Genomic DNA, 27,883 nt, shown 5'->3' on the forward strand with positions numbered 1-27,883 from the left:
CTAAAGCAGCGTGGAGTCCAAGGAGAATTTGCACCAAGATTTCCGTTAATATTTTGAGTCATCATCTCTGTTAATTGCTGTTAATGCCATTTCTGGAAGAAAAAAATGCAAGATCAAGCCTGGTGTTTTTTGGGTTTTTTTTTTTAGCTTTCCCTCCCGGTCTAAAAACACCACTGCGAAGTAAAGTTTTCATATTTTTTATAAGAAATGTTCGGTTCATTCTCCAAGTAATGTCAAGAAAGTTTTCATACTCTTATAGATAATGTTTTCACAATCTATCCCTTGGGAGCTAGCATACCGCAGGTTTTCAGACCCTTATAAGAAATGGTTCGTGGGGTGAGATCTCATAACCCACCCCCTTGGAGCCCAGCGTCCTCGACACACCCCGTGGTAACTGGTTCTAATACTATTTATAGCAGTCCAAGTCCACCGCTAACAAATATTATCATCTTTGAACTCCCTCCTGAGCTTTCCTTCAAGGTTTTAAAACACGTCTGCTAGGGAGAGGTTACTACACCGAAATGTTTTGTTCTCCTCTCGAACCAATATGAGATCTCACAAGATCCCATACAAACCCAGGATAATTCTTTTGCAAATGCTGTCATGGCATCGAGTTTTTCTCTGTGATATGATAACAATGGCATTATGTGAGATAAGATGATGCAGTATTATTGAGAACTTTAAATAAATGATATCATCTGTTCCTTTTCTTCTTTAATTCGTGTTTTGGATGCACATGTTTCACCTCATTTCTGGATTGACAGTAGAATCATGTAGACAATTAACAATGTTGCAACTTTGATGTGAGTGAAAGAGGCATGGGATTCATTATGAACAAACAATCAGAGTAATAATCAGCTTACAACAATCATTCATTTCCATCCTCTCTTTAATTTGGTGGGGGCAGGAGAAACCCCCAATCCACATCTTCAAATATAACCTACACGGCTCCAAGTTAGAGACTGAAGTTGATGTGACTTCCACCATGTTTTCAACTTTAGAATGTCAAGTTGTAAGCTGAAATTTCAAGTGTGGGACAACCCTTGTTCTGTAGTGATGTTATTTTTCAGGTCAACTAATGTTGGAGCTTGATGTAACGCTTGTTGATTGACAAAGGCTCAAGTTATGTTGATGCAAAGGCTTTAAAATGGGTTCTGGAGGACATGGTGCAGGAGCCGGGTGAGCTATGTAGGTAGGGATTTCTTCACCAGGCATCAGTACTGATACTCCCCGGGCATAAACTGTCATCTACATAAATCAAGTAATAAAGAATCAACCAATCAATCCAACTAAGCATGCCGCCAATAGATATTGTACTCTTTGAGTTTTTCCTTTAGGCTTTAAAAAGTATATGCTAAGAAGAGGTTTCTACACCTTTATAAAGAATGTTTCGTTCCTCTCCAACCGATGTGGGATCTCACAATCCACCTCCCTTAAGAGTCTAGCGTCATCGCTGGTACACTACCCAGTAACTGGCTCTGATACCATTTGTAACAACCCAAGCTCACTGCTAACATATATTATCCACTTTAACCAGTTACGTATCGCCAGCAACCTCACGATTCTAAAACGCGTATATTAGAAAAAGGTTTTCATATCCTTATAAAGAATGTTTCGTTCTACTCTCTAACTTACGTTGAATCTTAAAGGAATCATCTAGCTAATAGTATCATGGTTCTCAAAATGTTACAAGAATTCAGCAGTGGTACAAAAGAAGGTCATAGTCAGAAATGATTAAGCATGTTCGACAGACGCAATAAAGTAGTAGTTTTTTGTTTGATTGTTGTCACAAATTTATGCATGACAGTTCTGTAGCATGTTGTTCATCATAGAGAGAGAGATAGGTATATTAATGGCTTGAGCACTGTACAGCCACTGTTGAAAACAGTACAGAATTATAAATTTGCTTAAAAAACAGATGAATCAAAACCTCACTCCAACAGAACATTAATGCTTGTCTGAACCTTTTTCCCCTTTTTCTTTTGGCTTTCCCTCCCTTATTAAGAGAAAAAACAGCCACATGATCAAACATGATGGTCACTAAAAGCAAATGTCCTCAAACAACAAAGATAACTCATAATAATCATAACTATTCTGATTTTCAGTTGAAAATAGCTGTCCTATGAGCAAAAAGGAGGACAACTTTATCATCCTTGAGATGCAAGAATAGAACACAAACTAGTGGAAGTAGATTCAGATTGATCCCAGGACCTCCTATTTCAATACCCTTATACTCTGCTACTATATTTTCCAACACAATAAAGCTGAAAGTATCACTCAAATCTTTGAATACATGCTTGTATGCTACAAGTATACCTCATAGAATGTAGGAAAAGTATTGAAAATGGTGCCAGATGAGAGACTTTGAGACACTTTATAAAGCTACAAATACTTTAAAATATGTGCACATTACTATACTGTAATCAGAAAGGGGAACAGAGCATGTGATTATGTTTGAAATTAACTTGCTACTGCACCTAAGGTTTATGAACAGTTGTGCTATATCTTGCTTGATATGAACAATGCATTTAATGGTGTAGGATCGATTTGTTGACTAAGCGTGAGATCGATCCTTCATCGGTTGGAGAGGGGAACGAAACATTCTTATAAAGGTGTGTAAACATCTCCCTAACAAACATGTTTTAAAGAAAAATCCAAAAAAATACAATATGTGCTAGCGGTGGGCTTAGACGGTATGCCAACGAGGACGCTAGGCTCCCAAAAGAGGTGAATTGTGAGATCTCACACCGGTTGGAGAGGGGAACGAAATATTCCTAATAGACGCAGTGGTTTGGACTGTTACACTAAGTTTGTTGGATCGAGATGACTTTGAATAATCTATTCTTTAAAATGCCATCTGCTACAGTTTCACAAGCAACTAATGCTTAAAAAACGAAGAGCAGCTTCCACATTTTAATGCCTTATGAACATGTTTTTCCCATCAAATTCTATACTGGTTTGGATTGCTTTGACAATTGAGACAAAAACACATGCTACCTACATGCTGTGGACCCTTATCCTTAAAATCTAGAAGGAAGAAGACTATTGTATTAACGTTATCAAACAGAGGTAATGTAGAAATTTCCAGAAGAGAACTGTTTGAAAATAGTTTAAACATTATTAATTGTCACCAAAAGAGATAGAACTATGATTCAGGTTAGTAACACCATAAGATAATCACAAGGCCACGACAAACTTCCATAAACAAACAGATATTATCAGCAACATCAAGGAGGGCGTTGATCTAAACCTCTAAAGATTAAGAACAAAAGAGTTTCATGGTTTGATGTGAAATTGAACAAAACAGTGATTAGATAGGCCAATAATGCAGCCCACTAGAGGAACTAAGTGCCAACAAGTTATGCCATTATTCTTGAAGATAATGAAATTTCATAAGATTCACAGGCTACCCATCAAGCCTTAAACCAGCTAAAACAAAGCACAAACAACTAAAAAGACCAAACAAAATGTAGGGTAAATTGAAGAAAAGAGAAGACAAAAACCTTGGGAGATGGGTAACGAGGCTTTCCATCGAGCATCATCTGGGCTTCAAGATCAGAAGGCGGCCGGCCAATAGCCGCCGGCGATCTAGGTCTGAGAAACCTCTCAAAAATGGCCATAACAAGGAACATAGAGATGAGAATGGCAGTAGCCACAAACCCAAATGACACGGCATTAACCGAATCATCAAAACGGCTCCAATACTCATCTCTTTCTGGGTTCAACGGTGACACAGCCGGCAGCGCCGGCGCTATCGCCTCCCATTTTTGGTCACTGCCCATTAAAACCAAACCCAAGTAACAAGAAGCAACCCACTCTGTTTTTTCTCTCTCGTGCTAGAACTTCTAATAATGGCGAAGGGCCATGGCTGCAGAGAATTGGGTGTTTTTTAGAGAGAGCGGAATTGGGTTCAAAAAGAAGATGAAGTTAAAGGGAGGGATGGCTACAATGATTACATCAAGACCAGTGATTCAAAGGCCATGTGCCATGAAAGAGTGGAGATATTGCAGAAGAGAAGATCGTTTGCAGGCTTTATTAACAAAATGCGAGAGTGTTTGTGTGCGTCTCAACTCAATTGCTATATCAGTATTGCAGAGCAAGGGCTCTTTTAACGTTGCTTTCAGAAAGAAAAACAAAAACAAAACACTTTTTGTTGGGCTGAGTGATGATTTCTTTAGAACATAATGGAAAAAGGAAGAGATTTGTTTAAAAAAATATAGTTATGTTGATGGAATGAAGAGAATGTTTAGAGATTTATACAAGTTTAGTTGAATCAAAAGGAAGATTAAATATGTTAATTGATTGGGAATGGCATGCTTAATTGATTGCATTGAGAATTGAACTTGTTTATTTTATTTGTTACGATAATGTAATCACTTAACATATGGATTATGATCTTTTAATTCTGCTCTAAGTGATGATGTTCATGTTTGACTCTTAATAGGTTACTTATAATGATGTTTTAATAATCATTACATTTTAAACCATACCAGTTTAACCTTGCAGCTTTTTCACATGTGAAAATAGTACACAAATTTTGAAAAAAATAAAAAAGATTTGAAACCTCGTTACATAGAATGAACGATCATAAGAATAAAATGTTTAAAAATGGCTTAAAAGAATCGAAAATTACCATCCAACTGTGGTGCTTGGGGCGTTACAAATGGTTTTAGAGCTAGACACTGGGTAGTGTGCTAACGAGGACGTTGAGCTCCCAAGGAGGAGTAGATTGTGATATCCCACATGTCCGTGTGTTAGTAGAGTCAAACACAAGACTAAGTGCTAGTGAGGATGTTGGGTCACGAGAGGGTGGATTGTGAGATCCCACATGCCTGTTTGCTATTAGAGTCAGACACGGGACAATATGCTAACGAGGACGTTGAGTCCTCAAGGGGGTGGATTGTGAGATTCCACATGCCCATGTGTTAGTAGAGCCAGACATGGGACGATGTGCCAACGAAGACGTTGAGCCCTCAAGAGAGTGAATTATGAAATCCCACCTGCTCGTGTGCTAATAGATCCATAGAAATGGTATTAGAGCCAGACATTTAACGGTGTCCTAACGAAGACGTTGGGTCCCCAATGGAGGTAGATTATGAGATCCTACGTGCTCGTGTGCTAGTAGACTTATTATAATGAGTCAAAGTAGATAATATCTATCGGTAATTGGTAACTCTAGATAAAAAAAAGTGTTAAAAGTGATTTTGAAATAATTTTTTTTTAAAAAGTATTTTTACCCATAATTCCACCCATATGGCCAGCCATATGAGTATAAATAAGAATTTAGAGATCTGGAGGGCCAATGGCACGTGCTACCAAATACGTGTCAGCAGCAGTCACCTTGCTTTCAGTCTTTCACGTGCCCTCTGCGTACGACACATCGAAAAAGCACCGTACCCAACCTGACCCCGGGGACCGCATCGCCAACGTGGATACGCACAACCTCCAGCCTATCACCTCTCGCCACGTCGCATTTCTCATTGGCCGGAACACATGACTCAGCATGCGGCGGAAGCACGAGAAGCTTAATGGACGGTGAAGATTTATCGGACGCGGAACTGATAAGGACCGTCAATTTTTTGAGGTGGGCGTTGGAAGTTGACTGTTTGGTTACAGTAATAATGATATCCGGGTCGAGAAAGGGTAAGGAGTGGAGCAGGTGTGGGTCAGAAAAGTGGACCATGTGAAAAAGTGGACCCGGGTCAGAAAGTTAGGACTCACGTGAATGTACCAACTTTCTGTGCACCTTTTTCTCTCTCTCACGCTCGTTTTACAAGTTGGGCTTCATGTTACTCTCACCTTCATAATTGGGCCCACTTAACGCTTATCATTTGGCCCATTTTTTAAAATTATATATATATATATATTCTTTTTACTTATGGATTAATTTTTTTTTACTTTTACAGCCTAAAAATGTAAATTTGGTGAGTATTTTAAGGGTTGAAAAATACTTTTGGCCCATTTTTTACCTTTTAGTTTTCTAGAAAGAAAGTGTCTAGTCCTATTCGAACCAGTGTCAATCACCGGACGGTGCGAGTAGAGCTAGACCCTCTTCATAGTAGACACGTTTTAAGAATCGTGTGGCTGACAACGATATGTAATGAGTTAAAGGGGATAATATCTGTTAGTGATGAGCTTAGACGGTTACATTTTGATCTCTCTCATTTGTTGACCACACCACAACAATATATGCGTTTTGTCACTTACTAATTCTAGATCTCTTATTCTTCACCCATGTCACGATTGTAGGCTTGTGCCCTTCTAATGTTGACATTATGTCGATGATGTTACTTATCATAGCTAGATCTTTCACTCACTATACTACAATGGTCGATTTTAATCATTCTTTATGTTGTCAAATCAATCAGCAAAGTTATTCATCGGGTTGTCTTCAAATCGACATGCTCAACTCGACACACACACACAAAAAAAGTTGGGTCGCCCTTGCTACATGGATTACGAAATTTTAAAATTTTAACACAATTTAGTTAAATTTAAGTTGTTGTTTAAATATTTATTCAAGTTATATTTTAAATAGATGAAATTAAAATTTTAATGTAAAAAATTGAGTACAAAGATAAATAATTATGTATTATTTTGTAATTACCACGCAGCAATGGCTGCAAAGCTCCTTTTCGCCCTCCTCTTCAATGGGCTCCATACTCCTCCATGCGTCACCATTTGCCAACGTATCAAACACGTGGACAACCGACGTCATCCTAGAAGGATGATTTGGCATCTTACGTCCTGCAAGGAAGTACAAGTCAGCTCCAGCTGGCGCCATCGTGACGAATTTAGTGGCTGACAGAGCCTCGAATTGAGATCCTTCCACCTCATTCCAAATATTCAAATTCCAATCATATGCTTCAATCTGCCCTTTCCATGAATTTAAACAATCGCCGGAGCTGAACAACTTATCATCGACGGCGACGATCTGATACGGTGGAATGTCCAGCTGCCACATTCCAATTATCAAATTCCAACGGGATTCTTCGCCGTCGTACACTTCAGCAGAACTTCTCTCCATATTGCCGATGTAATCGTTGTTTCCGGCGAATCCGCCGATGACGTGAAATTTTCCTTGCCACGTCACCCCGACACACTTATGTCGGGAAGTACTCATATCTGGTAGCGATTGCCACTCGTCCAGTGCTGGATCGTATACTTCTGAAGACGCCATTCCAGTAGCTGTGCAGAGCTGGCATTTCCCTCCAGCGACGTAAATCTTGTCGTTGATAACAGCGCAGGCAAAGTCGAATCGAGGGACGATGAGCAGTGCACATTTATACCATTTATTCTCACGCACGTTGTAACGCCAAACCTGTCGTCGAACTTCCAATTCGCTTCGGATTTGGTTGTCGACTGGAGCTATATTCTCGCAGAGGCGACCGCCAATGACGTATATGAATTCTCCGATTGAAACCATGGAAAATCCTTTGAGAGCGTGGTTTTCCAGAAGGCCAGGGATTGTAGTGACTCTGTTCCATGAGTTGTCTTGTGGGTTGTAACAATCAATCCAATTAGAGAGGGTGGTGCCTTGTGAAGCATCTTTGCCGCAATAGGAAACACAGATCTTGAAATTGGCCGACGGGTTTCCTGCAGGGGGCCGAGACGGGGACGCGGAAGCAGTCGAAACCGAACCCATATGGGGTTGATCAGTTTAAGGTGATGGCGGGGGAATTGAACAATGAGGATCGATGGAGGTTAAATAGGCAGGAAACAGTCGGATAATTCTAAGGACAGTAATTTGTTTGCATCGAAGGTCATAAATTGGGTGAAAAAAGAGAGGGGATTCATTAAACTGGTGACAAAAACTAAGTAAATTTCTTGTTCGTTCTTAGCCAATAAAGATTCGTCTACCTTTTCTAGTGTTGTTTCTTTGAAGCAGTGTGGTTTGAAGAAAACAAGGATGTCCCCTTGGCTAGTGAATTCAAAAAGATAAAACGTTGACAGAAGCGACCTGTCATTAAGAAATATGAACACTGATTTCCTTCAGGCACAATGGAAGACCGGGATAACGGGTAAGATACCGAAGATCAATGCAACAACCCACGCCTACTTCTAATAGATATTGTTCGTTTTGGCCCGTTGCGTATAGCCATCAGCCTCACGGTTTTTAAAATATGTCTATTAGGGAGAGGTTTCCACATCTTTATAAGGAGTATTTCGTTCTCCTCTCCAATTAATGTAGGATCTCACAATCCACCCTCCTTAGGGGGGGGCCTAGCATCCTCGCTGGCACACTATTCAATGTCTAACTCTGATACCATTTGTAACAGCCTAAGCCTACCGCTAACAGATATTGTCCGCTTTGGCCCGTTATGAATCACCGTAAGCCTCACGGATTTTAAAACACGTCTATTAGAGAGAGGTTTCCACAATCTTGTAAGGACTCTTTCGTTTACCTCTTGAACCGATGTGGGATCTCATAGGTACGAGAAACTTTTGTCTGAAAAAGAGGCATCTATGTCAAAAAAAACAAGAAAATGAGCCATGGCTATGTATGGAAGGATTGGTATTCAAGAAATAAAACCAGACAGCCAAAACAGAGCGTCCCTAGAACTCTGTTCACTACAATCAGTATTCAAGCCATGAAGTAGGCCAAAGCATGAATAACAAAATAAAACCGAGTATATAGGCATCAGAGCAGAGAAAAACTCAGTTTTCAGTAAGTGTTCTAAACTTGACACGCCTTTTAATACTACCCATCCGATCATATCCTATGCCAATCTTGCTATGCATTAGTTTGATAGCTAAATCAGAGTTACCTGCCTTTCTCAAGCCATTGATAAGAACGGTACGTATTCTTCCTGGTATTTCCCGGCCCCGATCCACGATTCCATCTGCCAATTTGCAGGCTTCCTTGACGCGTCGGGCTTTGCACAATACGTTGATCATATCCTCGAATGCTGTCTCCGGAATGACACCCATAGGGGCAAGGTCATCCAAGATTTTGCAAGCCCTGGCTACCTTGCCACAAAGACACAGCCCTATGGCAAGAGCTCTGAAAGAAGCTACCGTTGGGGTGATTCCTTTGTCGATCATCGTGTCCCATAGCTTTATCGCCTCTTCATTTCTGTGCTCCTTGAACAGCCCGTCGATAAGAATTGTGTATGTATAAACTGTTTGATCACAGCCTTCTTCTTCCATCCTCCCAAAAAGTGTTAAAGCTTGATCAATCTTCCCATGCTTGGCTAGTGCATCTATAATGGCGTTATAACAATACGAATCTCGAGCGCAACCCTTTTCGAACATTTCTTCGAAAAGATTTTCTGCTTCTACAATTCTCCCAGCCTTTCCAAGTCCATCAATCATACTAGCATAGAACATTGCATTGATCCCCACTCCTTTATTTCTGCAGAAATCAAAATATTCCATTGCTTCCTCCAATCTACCACTCTTGCACAATCCATTAACGACGACACTGTACGTAACAGCATCCGGTTCAAGCCCCTCATTTTTCATCCTCTCAAACAGCCTCATGGCCTCTCCCATGCTCCCACTTTTCGAGTACGAATCGATCAAAGCTGTATAAATTGCAACGTTCGCTCTACAATCTTTCTGATTCATCTTCTCGAAAACAGCATAAGCTTCCATACATTTTCCTTGCTTACAGAGCCCACCAATAACTAAACTATAAGAATGAGAAGGAATTTCCAGTCCCCTTTCTTCCATTTCAAGGTAAAGACTCAGACAAGTATCGAAATCTCCTTCGGAATAACACGCCTGGATCAATGTCATGTACGTAATCTTATCCGGGTTCACGTTCTTCATCTCCATAGCTCTAAATTTCTCCATTGCCTTATGCATTTTCCCAGCCTTGCAATATCCTTTGATCATAACATTATATGTCACAGTGTCGGGCACAATCTTCCCACCATCCATAACCTCAAAAACCCTCTCAGCAGACTCAATAAACATTGAATTCACCAACCCATTAACCAAAAAATTATAAGTATACAAACTCGGCTCAATCCCATTTTCCTTCATTCGACGCCAAACCCACAACAATTCCTCAACAAGCCCATGATTCCCAAAGCTCTTAATCAAAGAGTTAGCCGCTGATAGAGTCATTAACAGACCCTCACCTTTAAGTTCACAGAATATCAGTCTGATTTTCACCAAATCGGCCGAAAAAGTTAAGAGTTCAATCAAAGATACGTAACATTCGATCTTATGAACATATTTCTTCTGCTTACCCGCCCAATAAAAGAACCGAATAGCAATTTCAGGAACGTCACGAAGTTCAACAGATTGTAAAACAAATGCAACAAAATTTGGCGATAACTTAATCAAAAACTTCCGACAAAAAGAATCTAAATTAACTTCCATGCTCGAAGACCCATCCAGAAGATTCAAAATTTGAGCCACCCATGGAGATGGATCTGGGCGTTGAGAGCTCGAAACTACATCAGAGACATCCACAAAGGGTTCTATCCATTCGGGAGGAGGGAGAAGAGTGTTCGTAAAGACAAACCTGAAATTCTCGCCGAAACCGCGAGTGACATTGCAATCTGAACTATTAGGTGATAATTTCCCATTTCGATACAAAGAATATGATTTAGGATCGAGTAAAGGAAGGGAACGAGATGAAGAGCAGAGGAATGAAGGCCTCAGTAGGGTTCTTCTCATTGGAGCTTTGCGCTACAAGGCGCGCAAGGGGATTAAAATTGAAGTATTTATAATTTATTATTAAAATATAATAAATCAAACTGGCCATCAAATGGTCCCATGGTCTAGTGGTCAGGACATTGGACTCTGAATCCAATAACCCGAGTTCAAATCTCGGTGGGACCTTTTCTTCAAATCTTCTTTTTTTTTTTTTTTTTTTTTTTTTTTGATATTTATGATGAACTGAAGTTGACATTTTGGCCAATGCTTACGGTATGAAACTTCTCTTGCCTTTGTCTAGCATCAATGTTAAGAGTTTGTTCCTTCTATTGCTGTTTAAACAAGCATGTTCATGTTGTAATATGCCTATCTTCAAATCGTAGTTTTTAAACAAACGTTTAGCATTGGCTGGAAACGTGGTAATCATATCGTTACATGATAGGCAAGTTGGAAACTCTGGCCATTTGCTCATCTCACAACGTATGGTGCTATTCCTGTTGAGCAAAGGCTTCTCTGGGTGGAAGCGTGCCATCGAAGACGTTGGGCCTCCAAAAGAGTAGATTGTGAGATATCACATTGGTTGGAGAGAGGAACGAAGCATTACTTATAAGAGTGTGGAAACATCTCCCTAATAGATATGTTACACAACCAGACAACCAGACACGACAATTTCTTGGTTGGTAATAGAACACAAAAGTTGAAAGCCTGAGTTTTTAGCACATTATAGAAATCCATTTGATTGCAATGTGAGTGAGCTTTGAAGATTAGTTGATCTATGAAAGCAGTTCACTTTTGTGCAATTCATCATATGGTGGTGGCAAAAATGTGTACCTGCACAAACCTGTAACCTTGCAGCAGTTTGAAACATTTTTTAGTTCACAATTCTAGAATTCTATAAATCCTAAGACACTGGACTTTTGTCGGAAAATCTAGGAAGTTGAACGAGCGAGTTCACTCGAGTGACGCCTTCCAAACCCGACCAGTTTTGATCTTCCGCAGGTACAGCTTCACCAATCTCTCTGTCACCATCAGCTAATCCCCCATAAGTTTTGTTGTCCTCAGATGATCTGACAGTGTTATTCCTTTGCAGACATGGCTCAGACTTCTGGCCATCATCGGATTCGATAGCAGCACCCGAATGGATACTACGCGACGTTGCAGACGAGAAGCCTTGCTCATCACAATCGGATTCGGAGTCCATCATCCCATCCAAAAATAAGCAGACAACAGCACAATCATCCATTTTCGAGGTCGGGTATTTTAGTTTCCATTCACGAGCAGCAGAGTCCACCACGGATCTCGCAGCTGATGCCCGGGATGAGGCCGAGGACACTATGTCAACCACCTCTTCATTGCTCAACACATCCCACACCTGCAACAATACTAAATCATCCCCCATCCATAACATACACTCTTCTAAGTATCAAGTTCTTCAAAAAAAACTTACCCCGTCTGATGCAAGAACGACGAACTGATCAGCGTCGGTGAGGGTTCGATGTGAGAATTCAGGTATAGAGATAACTCCATATTCTTTCAAACAGAAGTCTCCAAAAGCACGAGCCATGGCTAAACCGGGCGCATCGTCGAAAGGTAACCACACCCTTGGCACTTCAGGCTCATCTTGCAATGCAAACACCCTACCTTTACACCGTTTTATTCTTTCAGCTTCTCCTATAGAATGATACTCAACAATCATAACTTAGCTCATAAATCAAACAATGAATGAACAAAACAGCAACAAACATACTTGGCAAATCTGGCTTAAGATCCACAGTCAACTGGACCGCCACTGTCGAATCATTGGCGTCCTTCGAGGCAAGGATTGCTCGAGAGTCCCCGATGTACCCCATGAACAGATTTGACCCCTAAACACGACCAAATAAGAAACAAAGACGACACAAGAAAACCCGAATGATTGGAAAGGAAATCCTTCATCTCAAACCTGTTTAACTATGGTGACTGCTGTACTACCACTACAAAAGCAGTCCAGATTAGGATGTGATCTCAACTCCTTATCCATAGCTTTATACGAGTTCAAAAACGCATCTCGCCATACCAAATTCTGCGAGTCCTCGATAAAACAATCCTTCTCAGAATCGTCACATTCTCGAGATGTCTTCAAATTCCTCTGGAAACAGGTTTTACCAGAGACATTCTGCTTCAACTGAGGAGACTGAAAAAACGACAGCAACTTTATAGGCAATGTATCCCTCACTCGTCGAGAAACAAGGTGACCGTAAGGTCCATGACCATCAAAAACACCACAAAAGATCGTGTCGTCCGACATGAAATCCTATAAAAACAAGTAAGAATGAACCTCTAACAACAATTCAACTAACTATGTGTCGAAGAACAGAAACAGAAACAGAACAAGAACATACTTCCCACACAACCATGGCGTCCTGGTTTACGCCCTTGCGACCTTGTTGCGTGAAAATACAAGAAGAATTACTCTTTCCATTCAAGAAGATCCTGTTGGGAGCTGAAGGAAGATTCTGAAGAACATAAACATGGTCGGAGTTTGATTGCTTTCGACCTCGAAATCTAATTCCCATACATGAAGAAGAAACTGATTCACCATTGCTCTGGCTACTACAAGTACTATGGCTGCTTGTAGAGACACAACCACCCATTTTGATATCTTGGGATTCAACAGAACATCATCTAATGTAAATAAGAATGACAAGATTCCCCTTTTAGGCTAGATCTCAAATGAACACATTCAAACACTCAAAGAACAGAGAGAGACAGAGAGACAGAGAGAAGCTTTTGTTCATACCGCAATATGTTAAGACTTTGAATGTTTTTTTGCAGTCAAACAAGCTGAACAAAACAAGAAACGGCTGATTAAACAAATGATTTTAAGCCATAGTTTATAGCGAATCAAGAAAGTGATGCATGAGGGAAAGTAAAATAAAAGGCAAGAACAGGTCATTAAATAAGCTGCCATGTGAGGCAGGAATAGAAAACAATAAAAAAGAAATCCTTGTCCTCATGATCCTGCGAGCGGTGACTTGTCCATCGTCAGACCCACGTTGGAAAAAACTAAGTGCACTGTGTCCACCATTGTCAAAGACAGTTTTTTAATATCATTTGAGAAAACCCCACTTGTTCAAAAGATCCATGGACGAACGAGAATCAAACAAAAAGCTATGATTTTCACTTGGTTTCAAGCTTAAAAATGGCTGAAACCAGTGAAATGAACACTTACAGGTTCGAATTTCCATGGTTTTCAAACCATTTCAGTGAAGAGAAATGAAAGAGAATCAAGAGAACTTGTAAAAGTATAATAAAGCAAGGAACATGAAAGCAGAAAAGGAGTAGAAAAGGTATGATGTTGGCAAAGGGAAGAGCCCCAATTAGCAAAAACAATGATAATATATAACACACAAAGCAGAAAACAGTCACAGTTACAGAACTCAGAAAGAAAAAAACCTCTTCTGATTCAAAGCTCTGCATACTCTCACTCAAACAGATACATAATGTAGAGACGATTTGTGATTCTTTGTTGATAAGGATGGAAAACAAACCAGAAAACACCAAAATTCAAGCAAATGAAAGCATACCCATCAACCAATATTGCACAAATGGCTAAAGAAACAGGAAAAGAGGAGGCTTTAACAACTGAATGAAGAAAGGAGCGAGTAAAAGCGCCTATGAGAAATGAGAGAAAATTTGAGGAAAAGCCAAAATTGGGTGTGGGGTTTTGCTTTTAGGTCAAATGGGTGAGTTTTTTTCACATTTGATGAGTCAGAGAGAGAGAGAGAGAGAGAGGAGAGAGAGAGAGAGTTGGCAATTAACAGATAATAAAGCTTTATTAGTTGAATGCACCACCATTTTGGATAAGGTTAGAACCCAGAAGAGTGCTTCTCCATTTTTAACCGTTCTTATCGACATTCCAACATTATCCTCCCAAATCTTTAAGATGGTATTCGTATTATAATGTAAACAAAAACCAGAAATGAAGAACAGATCCAACGGATGAAAATGTTTGTGACAGAGTTAATCCAAACCTATTGCCCATTTGGGCATTGCTTGGTTCAAAGTGGCTTCCTTTCTTGTTCTTTATCTGAATTGCTATCACTCTATGGTACAGTTTAGGGAGTTGGGTCGAAGAGATAGCTTGATGGGTCTTAAAAAAATGGTCTTTTCTATGCAATTCTTTGTTTTGAGTATCATTTTGATAGCAAAAACAGAGAATAAGGAGATGAGATGAGATGAGATTAGATTAGGCAAAAGCTCACATCATTTCACATTATTGCAGTGAGTTTGAGGGCATTTGACTTAGAGAATGTGCATAGTTCTCGTGTGTAAGAGAAAGAAGAGTCCAATCCAAGTTGGGGGCCAAAGGGTGTGGGATGAAATAATGCAACCGACCAAAGTCAATGGGATCTTCGATTGCCCCAAATTGATTCAATTCAATACCCATTTCAATCCCCCAACTGCCAGTTGCTATCAATGATGGGTGACACTTTTAAATGCCTTCACACGTCCTCTTTCAATCCAACCTACTCTCCCCTTGCTTGCTTTTATCACAAGCCATCTCTTTCTTCTCTAACCTTTCCAACTCAACAACTCAATCCCTCCTTACATCCTACCCTAGCTTCACAGTCTTAAAACGTGTTTGCTAGAGAGAGTTTTCTACACTCTTCTAAAAGATACTTCGTTTATTTTTCCAACCGATGTGGAATCTCACAATCCACCCCTCTTGGGGACAGCATCTATCGCTAGCACACAGCCCAGTGTCTGACTCTAATACCATTTGTATGAATCCAATCCCCCACTAGCAGACACCTTGGCTAGTTACGTAAGGCCGTTACAGTTACTTTCACGTCGTTTTACCTCACCATTTTATCGATCTTTTATTTAACATTCTAAATGATTTCTACGTAGTTTTAAAACGTTTACAGTAGATAGAGTTTAGTTTGTTGATCGGTTTTTGCTCAACCTGAGAAAGGGGGAAAGGGAAAGATAAGCAAAAGGAGGGGAAACTTATGAAATACGTTTTGATGAAGTACAGAGGTTGCCTCACTCAAAAAAAGAGATTGAACCAACTTTTTGTTGTCACTTTTGGTTGCTTTTGCTTTTCATTATTTATGTGATACAATAAGAACAACCCCATCAGAAAAGACTGTCATTCATTTGTGTGGTCAATGTTTTGGTTCATTTTCTAAGTCAATTGTTACTCTCTTTAATGTAGTTGAACCCGCGTCGATATCGACATAGCTAACAACCAATCTAAGTCGTATCCATAATCTCATGATACTCAAATAAGAGTTATCTTCGAGGAAAATTCTCCTCACTCTCTACATTTTGTTGAGTTGTATGTGGTGCAAGTGAGGTTAGGTAGGGAAGATGATGCCTCAACCGGTTGCCATAATAATTATTAATCTATGACCCACTCCACGAGAGGACATTCGATGGATCAGATGGTGGTGACAAAGGAAACCCATGTCTCGTCCTCATACTTAAGACTAGCGGAAATGAGAGGGTCAAAAAGGTAAAAGAAAGAAATACATATATTAGCTTGTAGCAATCATACCCAGAATTCAGATTTATCATGGCCTCGACATTCCCCTACATCCCTTGCAGCACTGTCACGATACCTACATCCCAATTCTACATCTCTCATTCGAATGTAGTGTCGGTTCAATAATGTAACTCTCACTTACTTAGGTGTCAGTGTATGAAGTAAGTAGGTCAACTATATAATTGGCAGTGATGAGTGAAGTAAAGTGATAAAATTAGGTCAACAAAATTGGAATAAAGTGAAAGAGTCCCTATTCTAAATTAATAAGATTAGGTAGTGTTGGTTTGACTGAAGGAGGTACCAACTAAAACAATAATGGAGTTCGGGTCAATACTTTTCTATACTATATGATTGGTGTGTCGAATTAGATGTATAAATGATTTGTTTTTAATGTATTTCGTGGTTTCAGCTCAGACTAGGTCCTAGTCTAAGGTTGATTTCAGACATTTTTTAAACTCAATCCACTCAACCCAACTATTAAACATTTGGTCGGACGGTTCGAGTTATTTATTCAAATTTTTATTTAAAAAATTATTATTTACAAATACTCAAAAATATTGGGCTTAGAGTTGGGCCTAACAAATATGGGCTTCATGTTAAAGCCCACTATTCTCTCTATGAACAAGAAATGGAAGATCTGAACCTTATATCTCATTGGTCCATCCCTCATCCATAAGTCCCAACAAATAGGATAAGATGATAAGTACACGTGGCAAACACCCAATTCCCCAAATTTCTCTACTAAATTTCACTTTCACATTTCAGATCCAAATTCCAGTTGTCTCAAAATCATGGCTTCCCCGACACTGATAACCCCATCTACTTCCAAATCTCAGCCTCTCATCATCACTCTCAAACCCAAATCCTCCATTACCGCCGCTGTAACAACCACCACCACCCACCATTACTCCCGCCGCCGCGAGTTCCTGTCTTTGACGGCCTCTGTTCTAGCGCCGTCGTGGGTTCTGTTCCCTCCAGCTCCGGCACTAGCGTCGTCTGACGAGGAGTACGTGAAGGACACAACCGAGGTGATAGGCAAGGTGAGAACGACGATCACCATGGATAAAAACGACCCGAATGTGGCGGCGGCGGTGGCGGAGCTTCGAGAAAGTTCCAATTCTTGGGTGGCCAAGTACAGGAAGGAGAAGTCTCTGTTGGGACGAGCTTCGTTTAGGGATATGTATTCGGCTTTGAATGCGGTTTCCGGCCATTACATTAGCTTTGGGCCGACGGCGCCGATTCCGGCCAAGAGGAAGGCCAGGATCTTGGAAGAGATGGCCACCGCCGAGAAGGCTCTGTTAAGAGGGAGATGAAAAATCATGTGAGGGATCTTTCATCATTTTTTTTTTTTTTTCTTTTCCCTAAAATTCGGTAATAATAATATTTAATATTTGAATTTAGTTCATATTTTTCGAACAATATTTTCACAATTCATATCCAATTATTAAATTTTAATAATTTAATTTATTTTAGAAATTATTTTCAGGAAGAAATTCCATTATTATATTGAAATAAAGCCCAGAATTTCCTGATGGGCTCCATTCTAAGTTGGGCCTCAACTTCTGCAATAAGCTAACGATACGGCCCAATAACATTGGGCCATTACCACAATTTCCGTTCTCTTAATTTTCAGGAGATATTGTTTCCAACGACGTCGTTTCAGACTTTTGTTTTTTTAATTTTAGCTTGAAATATTAAAAAAATATTTTTAATGAAATATTATAATTACTATTAATAATAATTTAATTAAATGCTCTATAGACCTTACCATAATCTTAATTAGATATATATATCTTAAAATTATAATAAAACATTTGTAATATTTATAAAAAAATCTATCTCAAATATGGTTATTATTAATTCAAATATTTTAAATAAAATTTTGACCATTCAATAGAATATATTATTTTTTTAAAATATTTCAAAGATGGTAATACAAAAATCTGTTACCAAACTTTCATTTGTATTTTTCCTTTTTTCTTTATTTAGAAAGCGAGTAATTCTCAATAAATATTATTTGACAAAAGTCAACCCTTTTTAAATTTCAATAAAATTCAGCTCGATCAATTTATTTCTAGATTAAAAAAAGATGAAAACCACCGAGACTTTGTCCTTATTAAAATTTTTACAAAAAATGTTGTCATCGACGAAAAGCAAGTGAATCTCGACCATGCTCGACCTTGACTTGAAAACGATATTCTTCGGGGTCTGATCCAACAAAGACTAATTATATCACCGATTCTCGATTCGGAAAACAAACGAGAGGGTATTTGAATATTCATCGTCTACTTTTATTATATCCCATATCCCCCAACCACCCTTGAAGAAAAAAAGGGGAAGTGAAATTAAAGGGCACAACACTTGGCATTCAAGAATTTGGTCCTTTGTGAGTAAATAGTGAAGAGTTTAGGGACCAAAAAGCAAATAAACTCCCCACCAAAACCATTTAATATCAGGGGTCTCAATTATCCATATTTCCATAATCTCTCTCTATCATTCTCTTCTGGATTTCATCATTGACCCCATCTAAGATTGCCTTCCATTATTTGATGTTACATTAGCCCCTTGATTTATTACTTCCCAATATCAATATATATTATATGATATGATAATATATAATAAGCTTTTACACTTAATCAACCCGCCACGTATATTAATATATAAAATTGATTATTTATACAATTATTAATCGAAGTGGGTGAGAAAAGATAAGATAACATCGCTTCCATTTACCTTATAATAAAATATAATTTTTTTTTCATGTATTTTTAGTCAAAATAAATAATTAAAAAATTTATTGAAAATCTTTATTTTAAATTATCCAAAAAATAATAATCGAATAATCTTTTAATTAATTCAATAAATATGGAATAATTAATTTAGTCTAGAAATAAAGACATGCAATTGTGTAATAAAATATATGTATTGTAATTTTTTTAATTAATAAAAAAGAAAAGTCAATAAATGAAAAGGACGTCATGAACAAATTTATAATGCGCTCCCTTTTCTTCAGAGGTACAGAGGACAGAGACACGTTCTGCTCTTCGACGGATTAGAATTTAGAATATAAATCAGAAATCTTTAACCGAATTCTTCTTCTTCTTCTGAGTCTGAGTCTGAGTCTGAGTCTGAGTCTGAAACGATTGAGAAAAGGAGGATCTGCTTTTGCAGTTCTGTTCTTCCTTCCCCTGTTTTTCTGTGTGTCTCGCCATACTCTGTTTTTGCTCTGCCTTTTCTTGTCCCCTTTTTCTGTTGGGTTTACTGCCTTCATTTCGTCATTTTTCTATACCCGAAAAAACTAATCATTAGTCCAGGAATTATGGGTTTCTGTTGAGAAAATTAAAGGAAAGTAATCCGTTCTTGGTTGCGTAGCGTATCCTCATTTCCTCCTTCTAGTTTTAGCCTCTGTTCTTCATTGAAACCCGTTTCGGGTTTGGGTGTTTTCTCTGTTTTGGCTGTTTTTCTTTCTGGGTTGTTTCCTTTTTGGATCAAAAAGGGTTAAAATCTGAAGGATTGAAGAAACGAATTGGGGTTTCCGCATTACCAGCGAGGAATCTGAGTGAATAAAAGAAGAAGAAGAGAAGAATCCGTAAGAACACAGTTTGTTCACTCAAATCCCGACAATATTTCTGCTCTGTTTTCTGGAATGGCGTCGAATTTGGATTGTTTTCTTCATTGCACAACACCAGTGGTTCAATCCCAATTCCTCCCAAAGGTACGAAGTTCTTTAACCTCTTTCACTTCATTTCATTTCATCAATTTTTAATGGGTTTCAATGTTTTTACAATTTACAGACAGAAATCAGGAATCTCAATCGAGTATGGCATCCATGGGAGAGAGAAAAAATGGAATATTTCACTCTGAGTGATATCTGGAACTGCTACGATGAATGGAGTGTTTATGGAGCCAAAGTTCCAATCACTTTAAGCAATGGAGAAACATTAACTCAATATTACGTCCCTTATCTCTCCGCCATCCAAATCTTCACTGGTTTTAGGTATCTCTTTCAATCCCAATCTGATCATTTCAAATGGGAACAGAGTCCGGCATTGATTTTTAAGAGTTCCTCTGTTTTCTCAGGGTGGAAACAGAGTCCGGCGACGGAGATTCTTACAGCGATTGTTGCAGTGAAGAAAGTGATAGCGATAAACTATGGAGATGGGATGGAACTGCAAGCAGTTCCTCTGAAGATGGTGGATCCGAACAAGAATCGCTTCTGCATCAAAATGATCGATTGGGTTACCTTTACTTTCAATTCTTTGAGAAATCAACTCCATATGGAAGAGTCCCTTTACTGGATAAGGTGCCTTCAAATCATTTCAATAGTTCTTTACTCAGACAGTCTTACCCATAAAAAAAGAAGAAAAAAAAAGCTGTAGAAACAGAATCTTTTCTTCTTCTTTTTTATTTTTGTGCTGAATACTAATCTCTGTATTGGGAATGTTTTATAATGTTTTGTTGTTCTTCTTCCTGAGGAAGTGGAAATGTTCTTGCCTTATGTTCTGTCTAATCCATCAGAACTGTAAAGGAAGGGACAAATCTTAGATTCTTGATTTTTATGTTTTCCATTTGATTTCGAACTTGTTATTATTCGACCCTTTTCAGATCAATGGATTAGCTCGAAGATTCCCAGGTTTGATGACATTGAGGAGTGTGGATCTGTCGCCAGCAAGCTGGATGGCTGTGTCTTGGTATTAGTCTACTCTGTTCCCTCTGTTTCTCTGTTTTTCGAGCGTTGTTCTTGTAATGATAATGAATAGTTTCTGATCATTTTGAGAGCATTTTTTAGGTACCCAATTTATCATATTCCCATGGGAAAAACTATCAAGGACTTGTCCACTTGCTTCCTCACTTATCATACTCTGTCGTCTTCATTTCAAGGTACTCTGTTTTTCTCCTCACAGAGCATGCTCTGTTTTTTGAAGCTGTTATTCATGTTCTGAGCTATGTGTGGTAGATATAGAGATGGAGGAGGAGGGAGAGATGAAGCGTCGGCTGCGGAGGGAAGCCGGGGAAGGGATAGCGGTGGCGGCGTTTGGGGTGGCGACTTACAAGATGCAAGGGAGTCTGTGGGTGGCGGGTAACGGCGGTCGGGACCAGGAGAGGCTGGTGGCGCTGTCGAGTGTGGCGGCGTCATGGCTAAAGCAGCTGAGAGTCCAGCATCATGACTTCAATTACTTCACTGGCCTTCGCCATGGCTAACACAACGAGTCAATCATATATCATTTTCTTCTGCTTAAAAACCCATCAATTTCATACTCTTAATGTATTCAAAGTTTTAATCAAATATACCGGTTTGGTTTAACGTCTAATTCTATACCTAATCGATGATACTACGTGGAAGGATAAAAATTGTTTTAGAGTTGACGTCTGACTAACTATCACAGTCGTACTTCGTCAACTGTGCAGCATTGTGATTTTAACACGCTCACAACAACCCTTAAGTGGGAACTCAAACCTCATTTTTCACGATCACATACGTTACTCATACATGCATGTTCAATTGTTGTGACACAACATCGTCGCATCGTGATGTTGTCTCATGTCTTGGGACACGTATGTTAGAAACTAACCCATGTTCGGATGTACGAAGATATGAGTAGTTATTAAATATTGGTATTCCATTGAACGGTGAATGTTGATGTAGTTGACTATGAACCGAGCTTAATACCAAGACCTACCACCATAGTATAGGAATTATAGAGGTCCAATAATTAATTAAATTATGTAAATACATCTGCTATTTGCCACAAATTTAATTAATTAATTTGAGAATAATGCTTAATAGTTAATTTTTGAATTAACAATTGAACTATTAATCCCCATAAAATTAATTTGATAGTCAACCATCCTTTATAATCATTTAATTTTTGTTATATTTTTTTTAAATTTTCTAAATTTGATTATCCGTGGAAGTTGTGTTCATGAGCTGAACCGTTGACGGTTTATATATATGCCGCTATTTATTTAATTTATAAATTAAAAGGTAAATCTCGCAAATTATATCCTTCTACTTTTCTACGACTATTATGATCATTAAATTTTGCTTAAGTAATTGAAAGATAGCTTAGAGTTTTATATTTGGCAAGAAATCAACTTTGAGACATGACTTTTAACGCGTAAACAACTTATTGATGTAGTGAAGTATTAGAACAACGTTATATTATAATTTGTCAGTTTTATCAGTACCGTAACTTTAGTTTGGAATGGAAGGTTAGTATTTGTTTCAAAAATACTTTTGAACTTTCAAAATTTTCATTAATAGCAATAAATTTTTTAAATTTTTTAAAAAAATTATTATTATTATATTAAAAAAAAAAAAATTAACATGTGAAAAATTGGAAGGTTAGGTGACAATAATAAATTTTATTTTAATAATATCTTTTGAAAATAATATTTTAAAATATATGGAAATTTTTTTTTTTTTTTTTTATTTTTTATAAAAGTCAAAGGAGAGTTGTTGAGTTTGTGCATGTTCCCTTGGTGGGCCCCACTTGTATGAGATCTTGGTCATGGATGGTCTTTTTTTTATTATTATTATTTTCCCTTCATAAATATTTTTCTCATTTCAATAAGCCATTTAATTAATTTTGATGTGTGAAATTAGACTTATTATTATTATTATTATTTTTAATTTTCAAGGACAATATTAAAATAAGTAAATTAATATGTACTTTTTCAATAATAAATAAATAAATATAGTACTGCAATCAGCTAATCGTTTTCAATGATTGTTGAATTTTATTATTAATGTACTGTTAGTAATTATTGCAGATTAAAATTACCAATATATTATATAAATTTATATATATTTGATTCGGATTTGGTGAATCTTAGGAATCATGTCAGTAAAGACAAAACATGTTGAAGAAACTCGATATGTTGTACGGACGATATGACCATCACATTGTATAGAGAGGAAAATAAAACATTCCGTCTCTCTAAATCTTGAAGGGAATGCTCAAAGAGAACAATATCTGCCTAACACATAGTATTTTAAAAACCGTGAGACTAACAACTGCTATACGTAACGGGCTAAAACGGATGATATCTTTGGGAAGAGTTTGGATTAAGGAAGAGGATAGGACTTGTTATTGCACATGCATCTGTAAGCCATTGGACATGTTTCAGCCTCCTGAAGTGAAGCACAAACAAAACTTATCATCACTAGTCTGCACGGCGAGCACGAGGCACACGCATGCGAGCAGTCCGGCAACCTCGACCCTGCTACTTCAACTGTCTCCACCCCTTTTCTCCCCATCGCCGCCTCTTCTGCCGCCATCTTGCGGTGGTGGACATGACCTGCACATAAGTCATGAAGGTTAGTTCATGGCGGAAGGAAGAAAAGCATTGAAGACATGAAATGGGTGTTGAAGGTATGAGTGATTACGTGAGTTTTGGTGAGAAATGCGTTGCGAGGAAATGGGTGTTGGGAAAAGTAAGAAAGCAATGAAGATAATAGAAAACCAAGTCGAACCCTTCATGGTTTTGGAGTAGAAGTTCAAGAAAAGAGGTTCCTTTTTTAGAGGGTTTGTAGAGAAAAAACAGAGAACCGTGTAAAGAAACAGAGGAAATGAAGGGGTTATATAAAGCCATAGTGTGATACTGTCCACTTTGAGCGAGGCTCGACTATGTCTATGGAGCCCTCGAAATTCTTCCCTCTAACAAAATACATCATAGAGGCTCGACTTAATCGAGAGCTGTCAAATCCCCTTAATCGAGACTCGACTTCCTCTCCAAAGCCCTCTAACAAAGTACACCATTTGTTTCACACTTGAGGATTCTATTGGCTTGACATGACTATAATATCATGTTAGAAACTACGAACCTCCACAATTGAACGATATTGTCTACTTAGACTATAAGTCCTCGCTTAGTGTTCCATACATGGAATCCAAGCTTGCCAAAACATCGTTAAACATGAAGAGCCATCAATGCCTCTATTATTCGATGAGTCCGCTACGAACCCGAGCACTCAATTTGAAGTGTTTAGAAAAGAGGGGAATCAATAAATTTGTATCCTCAGTGTAATGTGAATGCCATTAATATTGTTATGAAAACTTATGGATCTTTGTCTCTATCATAAATAGGCTGCGCCATGGACCATCTCTCTGTGTATACTCTGTTTTTTTTTTCATTTCCAATGTATTTGTACTGCCGTGGCTATGGTACTCCATGAACAATTAAACATTGAATTCTATTATATTTTTAAGGTTTCACCAAGGTGGTACCTTTGAGACAGCCACATGTTTGTCATAAGGTTTCATTAATGGCGTTGTGGAGACTCTCTGTCTGTCTCACACGACACCCATAACTCTGTTTTATTTAAAAATAGACATGGAACAGAGAAACCAACGAAAACATACATCAAAAACCTCAATGGTTTGTGTTCCATTCATTAATGTCCACAAACACATAACAGTCCCCTAAAACAGAGCAATGGGAACCCAAAAGAACCAAAACCCTTCAATCATCTTCTCTCAATTTGTGACCTTAGCTCCAAATTTGGGCAATTTGGGCTAAGGCAAAAGAGACAAACACGAAAAACACAACAGACAAACTATTTGTTTAACGAGCAATGCCCATCAAACAGTCATGGATACCGCACCAAAACCCAAATATGTTATGCTCTCCGACAACCACCAAGGCAGCCTCCGTCCTCCGCCCTACCGCCGTCACGTCCCGAGATACCATTCCAAGGCACACGGCGGAGGCGGCGGCTGCGCTGGTTGTTGTTTGAAATGCATTTGTTGCTGTTACTGTTTCCTCTTATTCCTCATCTTTTCTCTGTTCGGCCTCGCCTATGTCCTCTTCTCATATTACAATCCCCAAATCCCTTCTTACAAAGTCTCTAGTTTCAATGTCCGTGTCTTCGACGTTAAGCCCGATTTCAGCCTCTACACCGAATTCATCGTCATCGTCACCGCCGACAACCCAAATCAAAACATCGACTTTGTCTACGGCAAAGGCAGCTATGTCTCTGTTCTCTACAATCAATCGGTGCTCTGCACCGGAGATATCCCCAATTTCCGACAGCCCTCCAAGAATGTCACCGACATAAGCATTTCGTTAACTGGGAAGAGCGAATTTGGATCTGGGCTTCAGGAGGCGCTGATGCAGAACAGACACAGCGGCAGAATTCCTTTGCTGGTCGTGGTGAAAGTGCCGGTCACCATCGTGATTGGAAGGTTGTCGTTGAAGAAGGTTAATGTGTTCGTTAATTGTTCGTTGATCGTTGATAATTTGTCCCCCGACAAGAAGGTTGGGATTTTGTCGAATAATTATACTTACGGTGCTGCCTTGTAAACTGTAAAGCTCTGGGCATCATTTTACCCTTTCATTGCTCTCATCATTCTTAATCTTTTTTCTATGTAAATACATTGTGTTTTTCACTTTCTTGTCATAGATGGGTGGAAAATAGGTAATTAAGAAGCACCCCTTTTTTTCTTTTGTAAGTGCTATGGATGTTCATTCTTTTGCTTCAATGTGTATCTTATAAAGATTATGAGGTTTTTTCATCTAAGATTCTCGCCTTATCCCTTGACATCGTGACGAAATATGATCAAAGTTCGTAACTTTATTGATATTTCTGCTAACCCTTTTGGCAAATGATGCATTTCCATTAACCGTCCAAGCTCAAGCCCTGTTAGCATATATTGTTCTCTGGGTCTTTATAAAGAGTGTTTCGTTCTCCTCTATAACTAAGGTGGGATTTTACAATTCACTCTCTTGGGGGTTGAGCGTTCTTGGGGGTTGAGCGTACTTGGTGGCACACCGATCGGGCTCTGACACCATTTCCCACAATGTGGGATCTGACAAGTTCTAAAAAAGATGGCTTTTTTTTGCAGCGTTTAGTAAGCCTAGAATTTCGGCTAAGTCCATCCCACGTCCCCTCTCTGTGCTCTCTTTCTCTAAATTTTCAAACCCACTTCTGCTTAATAACTCCCAACAGTTATCATGAAATGATACTCAGTTTCATTGCCATGGTTCTCAAGTGTAAGTTCAGACATGTTTGGGATTCTTTTGGGTGGAGAAAAGCTTCAAAATGGTGGGTTCATTGCTACATGTTCTTATTTTTTAAAGGATTTGATCTTTATTTGTGATTTTATACAGTAAGAAGCTGATCGAACAAGCTCTGTGCCGGCTTAAGATGCTCAAGAAGAAGAGATATTCAATTGCTAGGCAATTACGTGAAGATTTGTTTGAGCTGATTAGCAATGGCTATCAACAGATCGCCTTCAACAGGGTATGTCAAAACCCGCGAGATCCCACATTGGTTGGAGACGTGAATGAACCATTCCTTTTAAGTGTGAGAAAAGTCCAAAGAAGACAATATCTGAGCCCCGGTGTTACAAATGGTATCAGAGCCAGACACCGGGCGGTAAGCCAGCGAGGACGCTGGACGCCCAAGGAGTGGATTGTAAGATCCCACATCAGTTGGAGAGGGAAACGAAGCATTCCTTTTAAGGGTGTAGAAACCTCTCCCTAGCAGACACGTTTTAAAAACGTACCATTTCTTTTGATTGTTTGTATATCAGGTGGAGCAGCTTGTTAGAGATGAAAGCTTGATGGAGGCATATGATTTGATTGAGAACTTCTGTGAATTCATCCTGGTGAAGTTCTCCCATGTCAGGAAGAACAAGTAGGCCTAATTGTTCCCATTTTTCAGGAGGTTTTGATCTGAGAAAAACATCCTTAAAAAATGTCTTTGTCGGTGGTTTCAGGACATGCCCAGATGATCTTATGGAAGCAATTTCAAGTCTCATATATGCCTCTGCAAGATGTGGGGATTTTCCTGAGCTTAAACCGGTTCGAAAGTTCTTCGACGAGCGTTACGGACAGCGTTTCGCCATGGCTGCTGTGGAATTGCATCCTGGAAACCTTGTGAATCCACAGGTATTAGAATCCTGTTCATAGATTGTTGGGTTTTGAATATTGAAACATTCATTACTTTTGTACAGATCAAAGAGAAGCTTGTAATGAAGGCTGTTTCAGATGATGAGAAGCAAAGATTAATGAATGAAATAGCTAGAGATTGCTTTCATCCAGCAATTCTGGCTCTTGAATACTGTCCAGATTGGTATCAAGAACATGGCTTAGACAGAACAAACGATCGCTTATCTTATGAAGTAACTATCGGTTATCTCATCGACAAACAGCAGCCATGTTATGTTCGTTCCAAGTGTAGAACGGATGATCATGTCGATTCTATTCAGTCTCCGACGATTAACCATTTAGATTATGATTGGAACGACGAAATCGTTTTCGATTCGTATTCGATTGGAAGTGTGGTTTATGATGTTTTTGTGTATCCGAGGCACGTTCATCCGAAGCTGCCCGATTACGACGAAATCGCAGGGAAATTCATAGGGATGAAGAGAGAATATGTGAAAAAAGTTGCTTTATGAACTTGTTTAGCTCCACTAAACAGTTGATGAAAGAATAAATTGGTGAAGCAAATGGTGGAAGAATGGAAATCCCACTTAGGAGAATATCCATTCTGTGTTAACAAAGAGTTTGGAAAGCAAAGATCAGATATTTTAGGAAGAGATAAGAGCTGAAGAACTATTCAAAGTTTATGCCTTTTTTTTTTTTTTGTCAGTTTTTGTCAACCCACGACACAAACTAGTGGAACAAACTGTTTAAAAATTAGCAAACAAAAACAATGTTTATGCCTTTCATCCGTTTAGTATCGTTGTTAACCTCACAGTTTTAAAAATATGTCGGTTAAAGAGAGGTTTC

At 38.7% G+C, this 27,883-nt stretch overlaps 8 protein-coding genes, 1 non-coding gene and 1 pseudogene across 16 annotated transcripts; 5 read left to right on the forward strand and 5 right to left on the reverse strand.

Moving 5' to 3' along the window:
* Positions 1-797: 797 nt before the first annotated feature.
* On the reverse strand, positions 798-4,177 carry LOC111811824 (uncharacterized). The gene is made up of 2 exons (XM_023698864.2): positions 3,504-4,177; positions 798-1,248 (listed from the first exon to the last, which is right to left on the reverse strand). The coding sequence occupies exons 1-2, from the start codon at positions 3,780-3,782 to the stop codon at positions 1,072-1,074; spliced, it is 456 nt and encodes a 151-aa protein (XP_023554632.1). The 5' UTR covers positions 3,783-4,177; the 3' UTR covers positions 798-1,071.
* Positions 4,178-6,536: 2,359 nt separating this feature from the next.
* On the reverse strand, positions 6,537-8,346 carry LOC111776453 (F-box/kelch-repeat protein At1g16250). The gene has a single exon (XM_023655887.2). The coding sequence runs from the start codon at positions 7,643-7,645 to the stop codon at positions 6,593-6,595; it is 1,053 nt and encodes a 350-aa protein (XP_023511655.2). The 5' UTR covers positions 7,646-8,346; the 3' UTR covers positions 6,537-6,592.
* Positions 8,347-8,500: 154 nt separating this feature from the next.
* LOC111811669 (Pentatricopeptide repeat (PPR-like) superfamily protein) lies at positions 8,501-10,639 on the reverse strand. The gene has a single exon (XM_023698663.2). It carries the CDS (start codon positions 10,630-10,632, stop codon positions 8,659-8,661), a length of 1,974 nt encoding a protein of 657 aa, XP_023554431.2. The 5' UTR covers positions 10,633-10,639; the 3' UTR covers positions 8,501-8,658.
* An 86-nt stretch (positions 10,640-10,725) lies between these two features.
* Positions 10,726-10,797, forward strand: TRNAQ-CUG (transfer RNA glutamine (anticodon CUG)). Its single transcript has one exon. It is a non-coding gene; the product is annotated as a tRNA-Gln (tRNA).
* Positions 10,798-11,379: 582 nt separating this feature from the next.
* LOC111811695 (putative protein phosphatase 2C 52) lies at positions 11,380-14,354 on the reverse strand. 7 transcript variants are annotated; one of them, XM_023698696.2, is made up of 7 exons: positions 14,178-14,353; positions 13,391-13,434; positions 12,993-13,275; positions 12,554-12,904; positions 12,359-12,476; positions 12,059-12,282; positions 11,380-11,983 (listed from the first exon to the last, which is right to left on the reverse strand). In XM_023698696.2, the coding sequence occupies exons 3-7, from the start codon at positions 13,242-13,244 to the stop codon at positions 11,513-11,515; spliced, it is 1,416 nt and encodes a 471-aa protein (XP_023554464.2). In that variant the 5' UTR covers positions 13,245-13,275; positions 13,391-13,434; positions 14,178-14,353; the 3' UTR covers positions 11,380-11,512. The 7 variants fall into 7 exon arrangements, with proteins under 7 accessions (XP_023554464.2, XP_023554467.2, XP_023554461.2 ...); XM_023698699.2 differs by having other exon boundaries at positions 14,142-14,353; XM_023698693.2 differs by having other exon boundaries at positions 14,047-14,353.
* A 2,563-nt stretch (positions 14,355-16,917) lies between these two features.
* On the forward strand, positions 16,918-17,541 carry LOC111811818 (photosystem II repair protein PSB27-H1, chloroplastic pseudogene; annotated as a pseudogene).
* A 1,706-nt stretch (positions 17,542-19,247) lies between these two features.
* Positions 19,248-21,453, forward strand: LOC111811759 (uncharacterized). 2 transcript variants are annotated; one of them, XM_023698786.2, is made up of 6 exons: positions 19,248-19,856; positions 19,936-20,138; positions 20,222-20,444; positions 20,747-20,832; positions 20,931-21,022; positions 21,105-21,453. In XM_023698786.2, exons 1-6 carry the CDS (start codon positions 19,788-19,790, stop codon positions 21,341-21,343), a joined length of 912 nt encoding a protein of 303 aa, XP_023554554.2. In that variant the 5' UTR covers positions 19,248-19,787; the 3' UTR covers positions 21,344-21,453. The 2 variants fall into 2 exon arrangements, with proteins under 2 accessions (XP_023554554.2, XP_023554553.2); XM_023698785.2 differs by having other exon boundaries at positions 19,249-19,856; positions 21,099-21,453.
* Positions 21,454-23,100: 1,647 nt separating this feature from the next.
* EPF1 (epidermal patterning factor 1) lies at positions 23,101-23,762 on the reverse strand. Its single transcript, XM_087118285.1, has 2 exons — positions 23,532-23,762; positions 23,101-23,443 (listed from the first exon to the last, which is right to left on the reverse strand). The coding sequence occupies exons 1-2, from the start codon at positions 23,623-23,625 to the stop codon at positions 23,211-23,213; spliced, it is 327 nt and encodes a 108-aa protein (XP_086974411.1). The 5' UTR covers positions 23,626-23,762; the 3' UTR covers positions 23,101-23,210.
* Positions 23,763-24,595: 833 nt separating this feature from the next.
* On the forward strand, positions 24,596-25,659 carry LOC111811799 (NDR1/HIN1-like protein 6). The gene has a single exon (XM_023698833.2). The coding sequence runs from the start codon at positions 24,737-24,739 to the stop codon at positions 25,445-25,447; it is 711 nt and encodes a 236-aa protein (XP_023554601.2). The 5' UTR covers positions 24,596-24,736; the 3' UTR covers positions 25,448-25,659.
* A 465-nt stretch (positions 25,660-26,124) lies between these two features.
* LOC111776455 (uncharacterized) lies at positions 26,125-27,549 on the forward strand. Its single transcript, XM_087117930.1, has 5 exons — positions 26,125-26,189; positions 26,255-26,387; positions 26,680-26,783; positions 26,827-27,037; positions 27,103-27,549. The coding sequence occupies exons 1-5, from the start codon at positions 26,125-26,127 to the stop codon at positions 27,547-27,549; spliced, it is 960 nt and encodes a 319-aa protein (XP_086974056.1).
* Positions 27,550-27,883: the final 334 nt, after the last annotated feature.

This window comes from Cucurbita pepo, chromosome 15 (genome assembly GCF_057944985.1).
Source record: "Cucurbita pepo subsp. pepo isolate OVF chromosome 15, ASM5794498v1, whole genome shotgun sequence".
Taxonomy (NCBI): Eukaryota; Viridiplantae; Streptophyta; class Magnoliopsida; order Cucurbitales; family Cucurbitaceae; genus Cucurbita; species Cucurbita pepo.